Here is a 20,186-nt window from a genome sequence, read left to right as displayed (position 1 = left end):
GAGGACCGCTGCAAATCTGGTGTCTAATCAAGAAAGATGCATAGTTTGATTTTGCACTGAATCTTTCAGTCACTTCTTTTCATATTCTTCACAAAGCCCAACCTTCACCATTCTAATAGCTCTGGCTTCAATATTCTTCCTATTCAGGCTTTCGAAACCTTTGTTCATTGTTAAATTACATATTGTAAGTGGTCGGGAGTGTTTTGTGAATAGGCAGCCTGCACCTCCTGACCCTCAAGTTTCCTCCGTCAGTGTTCTCCAGCCTCTCTATTAGATCCAGCGATAGTGGAAAGAAAGCACCTGGCAAATCACCAAAAGAAATCATAAATTTTCCAAATGAGCCACTGAAGAATATATATTTATATTTTTTTTTTATTGTTTGCAGCACACCAGCACTCGAGCTCCAACAGACAATACAGCTTCATAATAATCCAAACATAGGCTCACATAAACACTGATTGAAAGCTAATCTATCTCACTTGACTACTGTAAAGTGGATACTGGGCCACTCATTTATAGAAATAGTTCACACAAAAATGAAAATACTCACCCCCATGAAAAAGTGGAAAAAATTGGAAAAGCTATACATGTTCCAAACCTGTATAACTTTCTTTCTTCTGTGGAACACAAAGAAGATATTTAGAAAAATGTCTTGTTTTTTGTTCTTACAATGAATGTCAAATGGGTTCAATCAATGTTGTTTTTGAACCCATTGACTTTCCTTGCATGGACAAAACCAGCTGAAACATTCTTCAAAGTAGTGCTGCACAATTAATCAAAATAAAACTGAAAGTTTTTTAAGTCTGACATCAGTGGACTGAACAGAAGGCTTTTAATTGTGGCCAGCCTAAGACACACCTGTGCAATAATCATGCTGTCTAATCAGCATCTTGATATGCCACACCTGTGAGGTGGATGGATTATCTCTGCAAAGGAGAAGTGCTCACTAACACAGATTTAGACACATTTGTGGACAATATTTGAGAGAAATAGGCCATTTGTGTACATAGAAAAAGTCTTAGATCTTTGAGTTCAGCTCATGAAAAATGGGGGCAAAAACAAAAGTGTTGCGTTTATAATTTTGTTCAGTGTATAATCACAACATTTATGGCAAAATTTTACAGCCCTACAAATGAGCATTGATATTTTTTTAAATCGTAAAAGCCAACCCCCCCCCCCCCCCAAAAAAAAAAAAAAATTGTGCAGCCCTACTTCTAAATGTCTTCTTTTGTGTTCCACAGAACAAAGAAAGTGAGGCACAATGATGACAGTTTTCATTTTGTGGCGAACTATATCCTTATTTAATTTGTTCATATTTTTCCTCCATATTTAGTGCTGCAGTTCTGCCCGCATATAAAATGGTTTGCTACACACTTCGTCATGAATTACAAAGGATTCAGACCAGAAAAACATAAACCTAAACCTCAGCCAACATTTAAACCTCGCTATATCATCATCTTCCAGAAAGAAAATGACTAAATCGCTTGATGTTCTTGCTAAATGTTCTCTTTGCAAGCACATGCCAAAGCCTTAAACCATACAATCCTTTCATTCTGGCTCAGCATAGCTATTGCCAAGTCAAGGCATTATGAGTATCTTAGCTTGGCAGCTCAGTTTTTTGTGTGCTTTTCACCTGTGGCTTTATAAATAAATCTGGCAAAATGTTTACAACTTTGACAAGACATACAGAGCATGTTGTATAACAGTTGTTGTATGTTTGGCTATAGCGGGTTTGGATGGAGCGCTGTGTGTGTTTGTGGTTTGGACTTTGAGCTTGTGTTTAGTTGTGAGTGTGTAGGCAGGGAGGAAATGCTGACTGGCCGCAGTAAAGTGCTGACATTAAAAGAGACAGTGCCTGAAATAAGACATGGATCCATAGAGACCAGCACGTACTCAGGGAAGAGAAGAAAACACACATTGATTTATGCGTTCAAAGAGATTGTTTTACTAAAAGAAAACGGTTACTACTTTCCACTCTATCTTTCTTATTCGATCTACTCTCACACACACAAGATCACGCAGTCATTCTGAACTTTCACACACTTTCCAGGGCTGTATACTACTATTCTCAACTCAGAAACACACAATGAGTGTGTCATTGCTTACGATGCAATATGTTTTGTTTTGGTAATATTTCCATGAATGATCAGAGATTCAGCTACTATTCTGGATGAGGAAATGCTGATCAGCACAACAGTTTATTTGTCACACAAGCATGTATTGTGAAATTAGTGTCTTTGTCTTATTGCCAAATATCTGTTTATGGGTTTGTGCAGTTACTGTCAGGCCTACTTTACATACTAATATTGATTATCTAGAAGCCTGTCTGGCTAGACTGAGAGGAACTGTTGTGATTTATTCCTGAGAATCCTGGTTTATTTATTCATTTTTCTTTTGATGCTTTCAGGCTTCTGTATTTAAACGTCAGAGAAAGAATTTGGATAATTTAGTTTAATGACCTATTTGGCAGATTTTATACTGTTTACCTTATGATCTGTAATAATTTATAAATTATACATTAATATTGCTTAGGGCTGACAGTCAATTTAAAAATTAATAGCATGATGTTCCAGTTAATTAATCTGAATTAATCACATTTAATTAATTAAATCACAATTTTTTACTTCAAAAGAGTATACTTTGTGTGTATGCATGTTAACTGTAATTTTTTAAAGGTGTCACAAGAATGAGAATAGCCTATGTATGTTTACAGTACATATATATACACAAGTGCACTTCTTTTCACAAGGGACAGCTGTGCTGACTGCTCTACAGTTAGATGGTACTTTAAGCTTAAATTGATCAGATGAAATTACTTTACATAATTTGCATACAGTTCAGGAGGGCATGATTAAATGTGTTAATTTTTGTATCTCATTTTTAAAAATAATTGACTGTATTAAATTAACATGTTAAACAGTAATTGAGGTATTGGAATTAAAATATTGTTTTAAGGTGTTCTGTTTTAGACGGACAGGACTGCCATTCTCATTATAATGTATGCAAATGAACCTCCATATCCAGGCTGTCTGTGCTCAACAGCCGTACTAAACCATGTCAGGCTCTGACTTGTGTTCCTTTGAGAAATTACTTGCTTACTAGAGGTGCTGCTTCCCCATTCATTTATCTCACCCTAGTTTTGGAAGTATTCACCATAATGTTATTTGAAATTAGATAGTCACCCAAAGCTTTAACTGGAAGAGCATTTCTGAAAAAGTTGGAAAACAGATATTTACTACTAATTGCAAACTATATAGAATGGTATGGAAGCTAGTTTCCGCCAAAAAGGTAATTGGGACTTTTTATCTCACCATTCTGCATTTTTCCCCGCAGTTGCGAGTTTATATATAACAATTCGGAATTTATAACTCGCAAGTGGGAGACAAAAAGCCAGAATTGTGAGTATAAACTTGCAATTTCAAGAAAAAAGTCAGAAATGCGAGTTTAAATATAACAATTGTGAGAAATAAAGACAGAATTTTGAGATATAATCTGACTTAATTCTGACTTAAAGAGATAAGAAGTTGCAATTACCCTTTTTCTTATTTATTCTGTGGTGGAAACATAGAATGGAGCTCTATTCGGCAGGATCATGTCAATAAGATTAGATGAGCATATAAATAGTTTCTTATCTCATTTCTGTGGCAATTGTTCTGTCACCCTTCCACAACCCCAACTCCACCTTATTTCTATTCATTTCTGTAATTTATTAAGTCATCCTGGGTGGGCTGCAAACCAAAATCAGTTAACTTTCATCTCATTCAAGAATTACCATAATATGTGAAACCGATTATTGCTCTCTTTTGATCTGCCCAAGTTAAAAAACAACTGTATGTAATGCAACAAACTGTAACAGAATGTAAGAGGAAGCAAAACAAACAGTATACTGACATTCTATATCCAGTTTTGAATTTTTATTCAATGATTTTGTCTGCACCAAAAAAAAAATTCAACGTCCTTGAATTCCCTTTGTGTGGGGGCTTTTTTCAGCAAAATAAATTGAAATATGCAAAATGCAATTAAATTTGATTAATTAATCTGCATATAATGTAATTAATTTGGTTAAGGTGTTTAATCGATTGACAGCCCATGTGTTTTAAATTAGAAAATTTGTTGTGTGTGTTTTAGCTGTATGGGTGTGTTAAACACACATTTGTATATTTATTGTCTTTGAGCTGGGGAACTAAATGAAAGAAGTGTTATAACACGTGTACCCCGAAGGCATTGTAGAGAAAACATTATATTGTCAGTGCCATGCACATTACGCATAACAGCTTACAGAGTAACTTAGCATTAAGGAAACAGTATAATAACCTTGGATTACAGCCACTCTCTAACCTGACAGTAAGTTTCATAGACCGTGTTAAGTGAGAACATGTAGACGAGAGACAATTATTTTGACACGTGTTCATTTAGCACAGAACAGAAGACATCCTGACATTCTTTTATTATCCTTTGTTGTAGATCCTGAAGATTATCAGCCACCGATATGGAAATCCTACTGTAAGTATTCTTTTAACATTATACATGCAGACATCATTTTAATGTCTCAATTAGATCCAGTTGACAGACTTGACACTAACAACCAGAATAAAACACACTCGACTGAAGAAATACAATAATCTGGGCTTCAAACATGAGAACATTGCATAATGGGAAATGTGGTTTGGCATAGGGCGAAGGGAACAGGAACCAGGGCCTGAAATGAACTTTTTTGAAAAAGGAGCTTTTTTCACCTTTGTGAGAGAACTTTTTATAATTACCTATCAGTGTTGTCTTTTTATATCATATACTTAAATTTAACCAATTACGTCATTCATTCAAAATGCTATAGACGTTTACCTGTAAAATTGTTGCACGTCATATTCTGGCTACACAAACAAAACAAGCTGAGAACGTTTATGGTTTAGTTTACTGCTTTTTATGCATTAGAATATCAAAACTTAGGAGCATGAAAAACAAAATGGTAATTCAAGCAAAGAACATTCCCAATCCCTGGTCAAGTTATGCACTTTCACAAAAACTCTTGCTACAATCACTCAAGCTGTCTACACTGCAAAATGAATCTCTTACATCATATCTGAACTTTGTTGTTTATTCAGTTTCAGTGGTTGCTAATCTACATGCTAATCTAAATCGCAACATCCATAATAGATTTAGTTTAATTGTGCAGAGTAACCTTTTCCCCCCTTATCTTGAATGTGGTAGCATTTATGTTCATCTTGGTGGCATTTTTGCCTGTAAAAACCGACCCTGACAGGAGTGATTCACTTGTCAAGGTTTTCCTGGCCAGTGAGCGTTATCTCCGATTTTTCTAGCCCATCCCACATTTCAACTCATTTTCCCTCGCATTCCCTCCCACTGTGCAGTATTTTTAGAGCAGGCCCCGTCCTTGTCATTCTGGTGGACGTTGTCCAGAACCCACTGCTCGTTCTGAGCTTCTTTGACAAGATCTTGGCATCGCTGTCAGATGCCTTCCTGCTCTCGGGAGGAAAAATCTGAGCGCTGAGTCCAGATTCTCCCTGTGCTCGGACTGCGCCGGCCAATCGCCGCTCTGCATGATGAGCAGCTTTTAATGAAGTCATCAAGGGAAGGTCACGTCCATGCCGAGCTGAAGTACCCCTGCACATCTGTTGCTGTTTTTGAGCCAGTATTGATCATTTCACTACTGCTGCTTTCTTCACAATGATCTAAATGTCATTATTAAACTATTTCCTCACAGTAAAGAACTATTTGGTTCAGATTGATAATATACTGCCAAAAGTCCAAGAATCAACTATTCATTATGCTTTCATGTTATATTTTTTTAACTACAAATTTGATTATCTGTAATTCAATTTGAATTGTAAATTGAAAATGTATAATTGAACATTTAATATGAATATAAGAATAATTGTTTGCGTCATTGGCAGCAGCATTATTATTATTTTATACTAGTATAATGATTTATTAATCATTTTAAGGGATTCAACCCATGCAAATGACATTTTACAACTTGAACTAATCTTGCCTTGACATTAAAAGGTCAAATTATCTGATATTTCCAAGAGGGTGAACATACAACATGTTCCTGGATCAACATCTTTGTTGATCCTGGAACAACATTCCAATCAACCAGTCAGATTTGATTGACAAGTTTACAGTTTATGTCAAATTTAGGCTTACAAACAGCGTTATGTCCTTCTACATCAGTGTTATTCACCTTCATCTTTTCCCTCTGATTTTAAGTATAACTTATGGGTAGGATTAGGTTTAGGGGTAGGGATATGGGATATGTTTAGGACTCCAAATTTTCAGGCAGGAATGTTGTTCCAGGATCAACAAAATATGTTGATCCAAGAGCACGTCTTACTTGGCAAAATCACAGTGATCTTGTTGCACCACAGTACTTTGCTTTGGCGGACAAACGTTTTTCTAATAATAAGCAGTAATGCAGTTTCGTTTTTTCCCCTAATAAATAGTAATAATAAAAGAGTATGCCAAACTACCCTATGTTTTCTTTACAATAATTTATTGTTTTAAGTTTTTTCTCCTTTAATTATGATATCAGGACAGTTGCATTAGTTGTATTTTTTACTTTACGCCCCCGCCACAGAACATTAGAACAGATTCAGAACATTAAAATATGTTCATCATAAAAGATATGCATTCAGGAATACGTAGGAATGTTTGACAGATCCATAAACAGTGAGCTGGGCAAAAAAATTGATTTTGCGATTAATCGTTTTTTAAAATGTTGTCGATTCAAAATCCATTCTCAAAAGCCACAAATCGATTTTTTTCCATATTTGTTTATCTATCACCCAAAAGCCAGTATTAGCACTGTTTATAGCCTTGTTACAGCTAATGCTGTGAGATTTTATGTGTGTTTTATCTTAAACATAAAACTTATATTCACTGTTCTTTTTTATAAATATAGGATTTGTATTAAATCTATATTCATTGAGTCGAATCGGGAATCGAAATCGAACTTAGAATCGAAATCGAATCGAATTTAGAGCTTGCGAATCGAAATCGAATCAAACTGGAACATTTGAATCGATACCCAGCCCTAATAAACAGTATTTCTAATTCAATTTACTTAAATATTTCCCACTAAATAAAACCCACTGCAAATGCAGAGAGAGTTGGAGGGGCACTTTAGCACCTTGTAGAAACAAGGTCTGTTTATTTGAATAGGAGATACAGGTGTATTTTCACTTGTGAAAAGGTTTCACTACAGGTGTTTGATGGCTTGAAATTCAAAATACCCATTATTATAATTGAGAATGAACTCACCATCAAAAGAATGTTGTGCGACCTGACCACAAATTGACCTTGCCTGTGCAAGCTGATTATTTAGGAGAGGATAACCTGAGGAATTCCTGGTATTAACCTCCATTCTCTGGACTACATTTTCAAACAAACAGGCACAATCAAAACATCTGTACTTAAAGCCCTTTGAGCTGAATACTGGCCCTTCATGTACTCCTTTCCCGTATTGACCAACTGTTGGTGTTGATTTATCTGTTTGCCTCTTGCGCAGTCTTCATTTTTCAATAGCTTTACCAATATTACCCAATCCACTTTTATAATGCGTTGTAGCTTGGCCTGACAGCAGTGTAAGTGGGTGTGTGTCCTCAAGCTCAGACCTAATGGATTAATGTCTAAGAGAGAATGCTGTGTTTTGACACGCTCTATATATACCAACATCTCACCACAGCGTTATAAAGATTAGGTAAAATCTTTAAAATAAAAGGTAAAATAAAATTCCTGTTGAGCTGCTTCTCATGCCGAAAGACAATGTAACCTTTTCTTATTTTCAAAATATAGAAATATTAATTTATATATTTTTTTAAAATATTTTGCTTTATTGTTTATCAGTGTACCAATTACAACAAGAAGCGTCAAGACCAAAGAGGATCACATGTCCTCAGGAGGTAAGTACAGGAAAATGTGTGTCAACACTCCCAAGGTTCTTCAAACATGACTCATATTGATTCAGTCTGCATATCTTTTACTAAACACTGGAGTTTATGTTTAGACTGTCTCCATGTTCACAAAATGCTCATCTTGCTAGATAGACTTACTATTAGAAAAGCTTGTTTAACCACCTCATGACCCGTTTGACAAAGTGATTTGTGTTGAAAACTGTATTTCTCTCTCTTACGTTCTTCTCTCTGGCTTGCAGATGGAAAGCAGACCCAAATACTATGGTAGAGAGTGAGTGTCTAACTTTATTGGTAGTGCTTTGGAAGCAAACTAAACTACTATTCCTCAAATTACTTCTACTAGCTGTCTAGTTACTTTTTACCCCCTTCCTTCAAGTATGCATGTGAAATTTGCTGTGAGTTAGCAGAATTTATTATTTAGGACTGTTATGAGTGGTGGTGCACATTGATTTTGTGTAGTGATGTGTGTGAGGGTGCTAATATGAATGTATGAGGAAGAGACTGTGATTTATGTCGTGTCAAGCAAGCGTTTGTGCATGTGAATATGTAAGCATCACAAAAGTCTGTGCTGTGTTTTTGTGTGTGTGTGTGTGTGTGTGTGTGTGTGTTTACACCAGGGTAAATCATGGTGTCTCTGTACAGGTTCCATGGTCTGATTTCCAGAGAGCGTGCAGATGAACTGCTGGCGGGGACAGAAGGTGCTTATCTCATCAGAGAGAGCCAGAGACAACCAGGAACTTATACACTTGCTTTGAGGTACATGCCATCTATTCTTTATCCTTTATCTACATGTCCGTCCATCTGTCCATCCATCCATCCATCCATCCATCCATCCATCCATCCATCCAATATTATATTATATTATATTATATTATATTATATTATATTATATTATATTATATTATATTATATTATATTATATTATATTATATTATATTATATTATATTATATTAAAGGGATAGTTCACCCAAAAATGAAAATTCTGTCATCATTTACTCTCCCTCAAGTTGTTCCAAACCTGAATGATTTCCTTTCTTCTGCTAAACACAAAAGAAGATATTTTAAAGAAGGTTGGTAATTAAACAGTTGCTGGTCCCCATTGACATCCATAGTATTTTTTTTCCTACTATGGAAGTCAGTGGGGTCCATCAGTCGTTTGGTTACCGAATTTCTTCAAAATATCTTCTTTTGTGTTCAGCAGAAGAAAGAAAGTCATACAGGTTTGGAACAACTTTAGGGAGAGTAAATGATGACAGAATTTTCATTTTTGGGTGAACTATTCCTTTAAATCATATTATACAAATTATACAAATAATAAATACAATATATTGTTTTACAATTTACAGTATTATTATAATATTATCATAATATACAGTAATATAATATGCAGTACTACTTGTCTATCATTCAGATTTGGTGGCCAGACTCTGAATTACCGACTGTTTTATGATGGAAAGCACTTTGTGGGAGAAAAACGTTTCGAGTCGGTTCATGATCTGGTTACAGACGGTCTCATCACTCTCTATATTGAGACCAAGGCAGCAGAGTACATTGCCAAGATGACCACAAACCCCATTTACCAGCACCTGGGCTATACTTCTCTTCTGAGGGACAAAATCACTCACCGACTCAACCGGACCCGCTCTGAGCCCAAAAAAGTTACTTTCCAACAGAATGACAAGGTAAGGTGCATACCTCTTCAGATATAGATTATAATGTTCTTACCATCTTACTAAAGGTTATAGCGTGTATCGGCAATGTATGAAATATGATTTAAAGGGTTAGTTCACCCAAAAATGAAAATTATGTCATTAATGACTCACCCTCATGTCGTTCCAAGCCCGTAAGACCTCCGTTCATCTTCGGAACACAGTTTAAGATATTTTAGATTTAGTCCGAGAGCTTTCTGATCCTCCATTGAAAGTCAATGGACGGCATACTGTCCATGTCCAGAAAGACAATACAGACATCATCAAAGTAGTCCATGTGACATCAGTGGCTCAATCTTAAGTTTATCAAGCGACGAGAATACTTTTTGTGCGCAAAAAGTAAACAAAAATAACGACTTTATTCCACTATTCATTTCCTTCTCTCTGGACCTCGAGTGAGTTCACGTAGTGTTTTTGCGTAGCGCGTCTGTGTTGTACGTCACACGTAGGCTCACTATTGGCCGACGCTGGTCATGTGTGATGCGTGTGACGTACAACACAGACGCGCTACGCAAAAACACTACGTGAACTCACTCGAGGCCCAGAGAGAAGGAAATGAATAGTGGAATAAAGTCGTTATTTTTGTTTACTTTTTGCGCACAAAAAGTATTCTCGTGGCTTGATAAACTTAAGATCGAGCCACTGATGTCACATGGACTACTTTGATGATGTCTGTATAGCCTTTCTGGACATGGACAGTATGCCGTCCATTGACTTTCAATGGAGGAACAGAAAGATCTCGGACTAAATCTAAAATATCTTAAACTGTGTTCCGAAGGTGAACGAGGTCTTACGGGCTTGGAACGACATGAGGGTGAGTCATTAATGACATAATTTTCATTTTTGGGTGAACTAACCCTTTAAAGATATCATATACTGCATAATCACAAGTCATTATAATAAATCCTTGGTCATTGTGTGCCAAATAAAGGTGATGAGGAAATTTGGGACAATTTTTGTTGAAATCGATCATGAAAGTGCACCGTTTTTTGTGGAATCCCACAGGGCTTTGTTTTAGGACCTCTGTTGTTTTCATTGTATATGTTAATTATAGGCTAATCAGTATACTTGGGATAAATTTGACTTTTTTTTTTTGCTTGTTATTGAACATTTCAGCCCTCAACACTAACCTGCAGTAATGCTGTAAATTCTTTTTCTTTATCTGAGCCATCATTGGTATTTGAGATGACATTTACATGCAGAATTCAGTGAGAGAGTTCCAGTAATCGTAAATGCCCATCTCTTTGTCTGCGTGTAGTGATAACAGGACATTGACACTGGCACTGATTCATTATGCATTTGCCCATAGATATTATCAAGGTTTTATTGATAAGAGTTAACACAGAGGCACCGTATCCATTCATTTAGTTTTTTAAATATGATTCACACATTTTGTTTTGACCAAATCATGGTGTCCTTTCACAAATCGTTGTTAGAATGGAATTTTGACAAATGAGAAGGAGCATTTCTTTGTGTGCATTTGGAAGATTAGAAAAGTGGGAGAGTGTTTCAGCATCAGGGTGTGCATCTTTGATGAATGATAATGCGATGAATGTGTTGTCTCCTCTCTCATTCATCAGACACACTGTCTAGTTCACTGACTGGAGAGTTTTATCAATTCAGTCAGGTCTACCGCCACCTTTATGAATTCTGTTGCCTCATTATTGAGGTGAAATAGCTCTTCATAAGACCTCTATGAAAGCGATGATCAAACCATTCTTGAATTAGTCAACGGAAGTGTTTATCACCCACAATCATGTTTGCATAGAGAACATTTGTTTTTGTTTACTGACACCAGACATAGAATTTGAATTCATAAAAATGAACTCAACACACTTTAACAAGTGGAGTTTTTCCATCTTACAGCTTTGTTCAGATGTCCACTAGAGGGCAGCCTCAACAAGCTGTCAAACTGAATATGGATTTTTTATACAGTATATACTTCAAAAGATCTGCCTTGTTGCAGCCAGGTATTCACAGTATTTCAGTATTCTTAGACTAATAATGCTACTTTGCAGTTATAATTTTGATTTTGGTTGTGATATACTGCTTTTTTTTTACAGTGTGACTACAATTCTTGCAGACTTACTAGAATCTTCCTATTAAAAGTGTCGTTATCAGTGTTATTTTAGCATTATTCATATACTACTATAGAATTTATTCATATTTTTAATTAGCTTTTATTTTTATATTTTGTCAGTTTTTTATTTCCATTTTTATTTATTTTGTCTTTTTTTTAATTGCCTATAATTGATTTCTGTTTCAGTTTTAGTCATTTTAGAACTTCAACTTATTTTACTTCAGTTAGTTGCCAAGTTTTTCAATTAATTATTTTTATTATTTTATTTCAGCTTTTTTTAAATATTTATGAATATGACCTATTTCTTTAAATGATTTTTAGTAGTTTTAGTTTTGTTTTAATTAGCAATAACAACTCTTAATGAGCTACCATTGTGTTTTAACAATGTAATTGTTATGAATCGATACTCGGTTACTCACGTAACCTCGGTTCTCTCTAGAGAGGGAACGAGTATTGCGTAAGCTTGCTTACGCTGCGGGAAAGTCTTCTTTTCTCGAGATACTGAAGCCAAAAATTATCCTTAATTTCATTTTTTGTCAACGCAGTGCAGCTGCGGGCAGCTGAGCTAGAGCGGCATACTGCGCGCTCATTGGCTGCCGCGCGGCAACTGCTTAAGCCTACCAGTGAGCCTGGCGTGACGTCACGCCCAATGAGGGCGCGCGCGCCCTAGCGCGTCACAGCCCGCCAGAATGGGCGGCGTCAGAGCATATATAAGGAAGGCTCGTAGGCTATATTCTCTGTTTTCTGTCGAATGAAGCGACACGAGCTACAGGCTTCAAGCACGGCAGGGAACGCAATACTCGTTCCCTCTCTAGAGAGAACCGAGGTTACGTGAGTAACCGAGTATCGTTCTCTTACGAGAGGTTCTCTCGTATTGCGTAAGCTTGCTTACGCTGCGGGAACCCCTTGTCCACGCCGTGCGAGCCTAACAATCACGTATGACTCTATGAAGAGCATAGAGGTGAAAAACAGGTGGCCAGCGGTGCGGGCCAACACATGTTCATAAGCACATCTAGGGAACGCAAGAACGGCAAGGCCGGTCTATGTATACTGACCCTGAGCGTGCAGCTCAACAGACAAGCTAGTCAATAGTACAACCTGCGCATATGGGCAGGACATGAACACGACTAGACTGACAGAAGTTTCGCCTGCAGAGCGGGAACTTCCAGGTTATAAAACCTAACAAAAGTGGAGGGGGACGCCCAGCCCGCCGCCATACAAATGTCATGAATGGAAATCCCGCTGGACCATGCCCACGATGAGGCCATGCCTCTGGTGGAATGAGCCCGTATGCCCAACGGACATTGCAGGTCTTTTGACGCATATGCTGCCGCAATAGCGTCCACTATCCATCTGGATAGCGTCTGTTTCGAGGCGGCGCGACCCTTAGCGCGCCCTCCAAACGAAACGAAAAGCTGCTCTGAGAGCCTGAAGGCTGCAGAGCGCGTGACATAACACCTTAACGCCCTGACCGGGCAAAGGCGGTTGACACCCTCCTCACTGCCGGATGACGGCAGGGCCGATAGGGTAATGACTTGAGCCCTAAAGGGAGTACCTAACACTTTGGGGACATAGCCGTGCTTCGGTTTGAGAATGGCTAACGAGTCGTTAGGTCCAAACTCGAGGCACGACGCGCTGACAGACAGCGCATGCAAATCGCCCACTCGTTTGACTGAAGCTAGAGCTAGCAGAAAAACGGTTTTAAGCGTCAAGTATTTCAACTCCACAGAGTCCAAAGGCTCGAACGGATGCACTTTCAGGGACTCTAGGACCAGGGACAGGTCCCAAATAGGGACTGACGGGGGCCGGGGAGGGTTCATCCTCCTGGCCCCTCGCAGAAAACGGGTGATGAGTTCATCCCTGCCCAGTGAGCGGCCGCGCGCCGAATCGGCGAACGCTGCTATGGCCGCGACGTAAACCTTGAGCGTGGAGGGGGACCTGCCCGCGTCCAACATCTCTTGGAGAAAGTTCAATACCTGTGGGACTCCACAGGACTGAGCATTAGAACCCATTTCCACACACCATTTGTTAAACACTGACCATTTAGACGCATAGAGCCGCCTCGTCGAGGGGGCTCTGGACTGCGTGATCGTGTTAATTACCCCTTCTGGCAGATCAACGAATATCCGTTGATTTCCCACGCATGCAGAGACCAGTGCTCTGGATGGGGATGCAGAATCGACCCTCGAGCTTGAGAGAGAAGATCTCTCCTCACCGGGATCGGCCATGGGGCTGTGTCTGTCAGCCTCATCAGCTCGGAAAACCATGGTTGGTTTTCCCAGCGCGGGGCTATGAGGAGCGCTGCGCAGTTCGTCTCCCTGATCCTCGCTAGCACTTGAGGCAGCATCGAGATCGGGGGGAACGCATACAGCGGAACGCTGGGCCATGTCTGGGCCAGCGCGTCCTCGTGTTTCGAGAAAAACCTCTGGCACTGAGCGTTCTCGCTCGCGGCGAAGAGGTCGATCTCCGCTTTGCCAAAGCGATGCCAAAGCGCTTGGACCGTCTGGCGGTGTAGAGACCATTCCCCTGGGGGAACGTTGTCCCTGGACAGTCTGTCCGGGCCGTCGTTGAAGCGACCGGGTACATGAGCTGCCCTTAGGGAGCGCAGCGGGCCCTGAGCCCAGGATAGGAGGCGCTCTGTGAGAGCGCGCAGGGCTCTGGATCTGATTCCGCCCTGGCGGTTCACGTAAGACACTACTGACATATTGTCCGAGCGGACTAGCACATGGTGTCCCCGTAGGAGTGGTAGAAAGTGCTTCAGCGCTTTCTCGACCGCCAGCATCTCTAGACAGTTTATGTGAAGGCTTTTCTCCGTATTCGACCACCGGCCGCAAATCGGACTGCCCTCGTGAGTCGCTCCCCAACCCATGTTGGACGCATCTGTCGAGACCACTTTGCGGTGTGCGATGACCCCCATCGACACTCCCCGCTGAAACCATTCGGCCGCCAGCCAGGGCTGCAGGGCTGAGACGCAGCGCTGAGTCACTCTGACTGGTGCACGGCCCGAAATCCATGCTTTGCGGGACACTTCCGACTTTAGCCAGCACTGAATCGGGCGCATTCGAAGTAAACCCAGCTGCAGGACCGCTGCGGCTGACGCCATATGGCCCAAAAGCCTCTGAAAGGTTTTTAGGGGAAAAACTTTTCCCACCTGAACGGAAGCGGCGAGGTGCCGAACACGGCGCGCGCGCTGTGTTGACAGTCTGGCCGTCATCGCCGCCGAATCCAGATCTATACCCAGGAAAGTGATAGACTGGCTGGGGGTTAGAGAGCTCTTGTCCCAGTTCACGGAAAGACCCAGGCTTTCCAAATGACCGAGAAGCGCTTTCTTGTGAGAAACTAGTTCCTCTGTTGACTGCGCTATAATGAGCCAATCGTCCAGATAGTTCAGAATTCGCATCCCTTTCGATCTCAGGGGTGCGAGGGCCGCGTCCATGCACTTCGTAAAAGTACGGGGTGCCAGGGACAAGCCGAACGGCAGGACGGTGTACTGATATGCCTGACCGTCGAAGGCGAATCTCAAGAATGGCCTGTGACGGGGAATAATCTGAATCTGAAAATACGCGTCTTTCAGATCGAGAGAGATGAACCAGTCCCCCGGGCGAATCTGCGCGAGGATTTGACCGGTCGTGAGCATTTTGAACGGTCGTTTCACGAGCGCTTTGTTCAAATATCTCAGATCTAGTATAGGTCTGAGCGCTCCGCCCTTCTTGGGTACGAGGAAATAGCGGCTGTATAAGCCTGCCTCGGCAGCCAGAGGGTGAACCCGTTCTATGGCACCTTTGTGCAGTAAATTCGCTATCTCTGTGTGAAGCAGATGGGCTGCATCTGCTTTCACTTGTGTCTCGACCCGGGCGCGAAAACGCGGGGGGCGGCGAGCGAATTGAAGCGAATAGCCCTTTATCACTGTGTTTAATACCCATTCCGACATTCCCGGAATAGCTTTCCATGCATTCGCACTCATAGCTAGGGGTCGGATAGCCTCCGGGTCCCGCCCGCCGCACAGCGCGGGACGGGGAGCCTGTGGCGGTATGTGCGCGAGTCGCGCAGTGACAGTGAGGGGAGACGGGGGCTCGCTGATAGCGGCAGCCGGCTGAATGACGCTGTGAGAGAGCGTTTTGAGCAACGGCTCGCGGCGCGGAAGCGGGGCGGGCTCGTGAGTGTGTACATGAGAGCGTGCGTGCTGTATAGCGGGCACAGGACTCTTTATTAACGCACAGCCGGCGGTGGAGTGCTTTCGTCCCCGAATGTGTGAGGCAGAGCGGGCACTGTGTAGGTGTGAGCACTGGGTTGTGGGCACGTGACCTACAGCTAACACTCGAGCGGCCGTAGCGCGCTTTATGTGAGTGCACTCTGTGGGGTACACAGGGGGGATTGTGCTTGTGTGTAGTGATGAGCACTGGGGTGTGGGCATGTTTACTACACTCATAGCACTGACGGCGTGAGCCGGATGACCAGATTTTACACTCTTTATTCGATTTATCTGGGTCGCCGTAAAAACGGCGTTTGTGTGCAGGCGAGAGAGTTGAGAAACTGGCTCGTTGGCTGCGGTGGACACTACTGCAGTAGCCTTTATCAAGGGGACTGGCAGAGGGATACAGGTTAGCTTCGACGGCGGTCCGGCCGCGGCGGGACTCAACCGTCTTTTCCTCCTTGCGAGTGCTAGGAGGATTTCGCAGGCTCGGTTTTCAGCGAAACTCTAGGCCGGGGACCCCGCGGGGGTGGCGGCCTGTGTTGGCTGGTGGAGCGGGACCTGGGTCGGCCGCGCTGACGCTGCTGCGATGCTGGAGGTCGGGAGGGGCGCCGCGTGGGACTGCGTGCAGGAGGCTGAGTTTTAGAGCGGCCTGCAGCGGAGCTCGAGCGGCGGGGCAGGAAGAGGTTCATGGCCTGTGACGCCTTCTGAACTTCCGAGAAGCTGTCCACGAGGCCACTTACCGCGGGGCCGAAGAGGCCGGCGGGTGAGAGCGGGGCGTTGAGAAAAACGGACCGCTCTTGCTCTCCCATGTCGGCTAGCGTTAGCCAGAGGTGGCGCTCAATGACAGTCAGCGCAGCCATAGATCGTCCGATCGCTTGGGCTGCTGTTTTCGTCGTGCGAAGAGAGAGATCCGTCGCACTGCGCAGGTCGGTCAAAGCAGATTTATCAAGTTTTCCCTCGTCGAGCTGGCTGAGGAGGTCGGCTTGAAAAACTTGTAAAACCGCCATTGTGTGCAGGGCTGAGGCGGCTTGCCCAGCGGCGGAGAAAGCGCGGCTGGCAAACGCCGAAGTAGTCCTGCAGGCCTTGGACGGAAGGGCAGTCTTTGAGCGCCATCTCGCGGATGGGGGGCAAAGATGCGCTGCAACCGCTGGTTCGACCGGTGGGATCCGGTCATACCCTTTCTCCTTGGCTCCGTCTACGCGAGAGAGAGTAGATGAGGCCGGAGAACGGAGTCTGGCCGAAACTGGAGCGTCCCAGGATTTGGTAAGCTCCTCGTGAAGCTCCGGCAGAAAAGGCGCTGGCCTGGACACTGGAGCTCGTCGACTGGCGGGCAGGAAGCACCCGTCGAGTCTGTTGGGCGGAGTCACCGCTGGCGGGGACCATTCGAGGCCCAGGTGTTCGACTGCTGCCGTGAGGAGGCGGAGAAGCTCGGCGTCCACACTGGCGTGAGTCCTGCTGGACGTTCTGGTGGAGGAGGCGGAGCGGACAGAACCGGACCATTCCTCGCTGTCCGACGCCATTAGTGAGCACGTGTCCAGTAGCGCGTCATCATCCGCTTCATCCCCTGAGGCGACGGCATCGAGGGCGTGAGCCGTCGGCTGCGCGTCGGGAAGCGGGGGCGGAGAAGGAGAGAGCGAGGCTCGCGGGAGAGGCTCCGGCGAGGCCTTGGCTCGAGTCTCGGGCTCCGGTGGTCGCTGCGAGCGGCGTTTCTTCTTACGCGGCCCGAGGACAGTTGGAGCAGGTTCCGCGAAGAGGGCGAGTCGAGCCCGCAGGGTCGACATCGGCAGCTCTTCACAGAAAGCGCAGCCGCCCGTGGAAAGCGCGACGGCTGCGTGGTCCTGGCCCAGGCAGAGAGCGCAGAGAAGATGGCGGTCTCCGTCGCTGAGCGCGGAGCGGCATGAGCCGCACGTGGTGCGAGGCATTTGCAACAACGCCTCTGCTCTTTTAGAAAGTGCTGCGGAAGCAAGAACACACACAAAAAGAGCTTGCAAAGGATATTCGCCGGATAGCTGAGCTGGCACGGCAGGCTGAAGGCGGCGAAGATCGTCCGGCTTCCTCAGGCTGACCTAAGCTGGCTCGTTAGCTGGGCCTTGAAGGACAACGGCGACGGCTTCCTCTCCGAGATCAGCGATGCGAGTGCTTCGCTGAAAAGACAGAAATCAGAGAATATAGCCTACGAGCCTTCCTTATATATGCTCTGACGCCGCCCATTCTGGCGGGCTGTGACGCGCTAGGGCGCGCGCGCCCTCATTGGGCGTGACGTCACGCCAGGCTCACTGGTAGGCTTAAGCAGTTGCCGCGCGGCAGCCAATGAGCGCGCAGTATGCCGCTCTAGCTCAGCTGCCCGCAGCTGCACTGCGTTGACAAAAAATGAAATTAAGGATAATTTTTGGCTTCAGTATCTCGAGAAAAGAAGACTTTCCCGCAGCGTAAGCAAGCTTACGCAATACGAGAGAACCTCTCGTAAGAGAACTATATTTAAGGCTTTTCATGATAATTGGCTTAGCCAATTTGTTACAATAGATAAATGGTAATCATCATCAAACTAATGATCAAATTATTTTAAAGGAATTTTTTCTCTTGAAATTTTACAGTGACCTCACACACCCTGAAATCCCTTTAACTTCACTGTCTCGGTTTACCTGTGCCTGACCATTTTCCGGTTTCATTTAGGGACCACAATCAGGGTGTGTCGTTCTATGACGGCAGTCTTCTTGAGTGATGACCTGTATGAATCGCTCACCTTGCCTGTCGGGTCATCTACGCAGCTCAGAGTTCACATGGCTCTCTTCCTTTAATAACAGTAATCGCTGAAATGTTTTGCTGGCCTGGCAAGTTCCACCTAAAACCACTCGTTGATGATGGATCGGAGTTATTAGAATTAGTGCTGAGCTTTTTGGTGATTTATCATTGTTGTTTACATTATATTTCAGCACTGCAGCTTTTAAAGTGAAGGATTGGAATTATCTGTTTTTTTACTTTCCTGCGGTTGTCTTACAAATGAGTCTGGCTCGTACAGTCACAGTGTATTGGTGGTTTCATTATTTGGCCGGTTTGACAAAATTCATTTTTTGTCCTTCATTTTCAAATGTCTTTTCTTAGAGTATAAATGAGAATCTATTATGTCATTTACAGCCTGGTTGCAAGATCAAGTATTGATAGAGAAAATCCCTAATATTACGGCTGTGCTGACAGTGATAGACAGTATTTTGAATTAACTGAATAGTGTATTAAATGAATGTAGCACATTTCCCTCTGTGTGTATCGCATAGGATGTGTTTTTGTACTGTATACTTTATGTGCCCTAGTTCTGTCTGTCTCCTCATCTGTGGGGTCTCTAAAAGGAGACTAGGCCTTATTGTCTCCCTTTTGTGTTTCGCTTTTGAGCCTCTTTCATTAGGAGACAAGAAGCCATCTGCCTTAGGACAAAAAGTGCAAGTCTTGCTCATTCACTCACACTTTCTGTGCGCCCCATCTCCATCTTCCCCTGTATCACTGTATGTGACTCACCAACATCCCTTTATCTTTTCTTTTGAATGTATAGCTCAAACGTGTGACCCTCAGTAAGTTACTGTTTTACTAGTTTTGCAGTTTATGCTATCTGATGTTGGTTTTCAGTTCGAATTTTTAGATCATCATCATTGGATGTGCATACAAGTTTCAAGCTTACAATACAAGCTTAGCCTAGCCTCTTGTGTTAGGTTATGTTGTAAATGCACATTTTGAATGTTTTTTTTTTTTTTTAGTAAATGAGTGTGAAATAATAGTTCATTTGTTGTAGTTTAGCAATGTTGTATATCTTATTTGCTAGCATAGAGCTATTTATGACCTTGTAAAAAAAAAAAGAAGTGCACTTAATTGTATTATATATGCACTTGTTCAAATTTTAAAAGTATAGTTTTATTAAACTTTACTTGGAGATAATATAATATTTATTAAATAAAAAAACACTTAAGTGTTCATGACTGTTTCTCAACACACAGTAAGTACACTTTTTTGTCAAATTAAAAGTTCTACTGTAAAGTACATTTTAAAATCATGGTTTAATAATCTTTTGTTATGCTTTTAAAGAAGTACCCAAAAAAATCATGATTTGTTATCACAACTTTTTATCTTTTGTCAAATTAACTTTAATTAATTTGGTTCTGTTAACATAATATGTTGGGTTTCTATTTATTAAACCAATCTCCTTCATTCATTGTATTAACTCAAAATTTTTATTTCAATGAACTCAAAATTTAAAGGCAACCAGATAACTTACTTAAACCAA

The 20,186-nt window shown here is 42.3% G+C and overlaps 1 protein-coding gene across 4 annotated transcripts in view; it reads left to right on the top strand.

The window, feature by feature from the left end:
* Window positions 1–20,186, top strand: part of chn2 (chimerin 2) — a 48,495-nt gene that overhangs the window by 9,155 nt on the left and 19,154 nt on the right. For all 4 annotated transcript variants that reach the window (XM_081389086.1, XM_081389088.1, XM_081389087.1 and 1 more), the window contains 5 exons: window positions 4,465–4,503; window positions 7,864–7,919; window positions 8,171–8,202; window positions 8,574–8,687; window positions 9,344–9,614. In XM_081389086.1, coding sequence (XP_081245212.1) covers window positions 4,465–4,503; window positions 7,864–7,919; window positions 8,171–8,202; window positions 8,574–8,687; window positions 9,344–9,614 — 512 coding nt within the window. The remainder of the gene's footprint in view (window positions 1–4,464; window positions 4,504–7,863; window positions 7,920–8,170; window positions 8,203–8,573; window positions 8,688–9,343; window positions 9,615–20,186) is intronic.

This window comes from Scardinius erythrophthalmus (genome assembly GCF_964197995.2).
Source record: "Scardinius erythrophthalmus genome assembly, chromosome: 16".
Taxonomy (NCBI): Eukaryota; Metazoa; Chordata; class Actinopteri; order Cypriniformes; family Leuciscidae; genus Scardinius; species Scardinius erythrophthalmus.
Note: the sequence above shows the minus strand (reverse complement) of the source record. Positions and strands in the feature narration are given on the sequence as shown.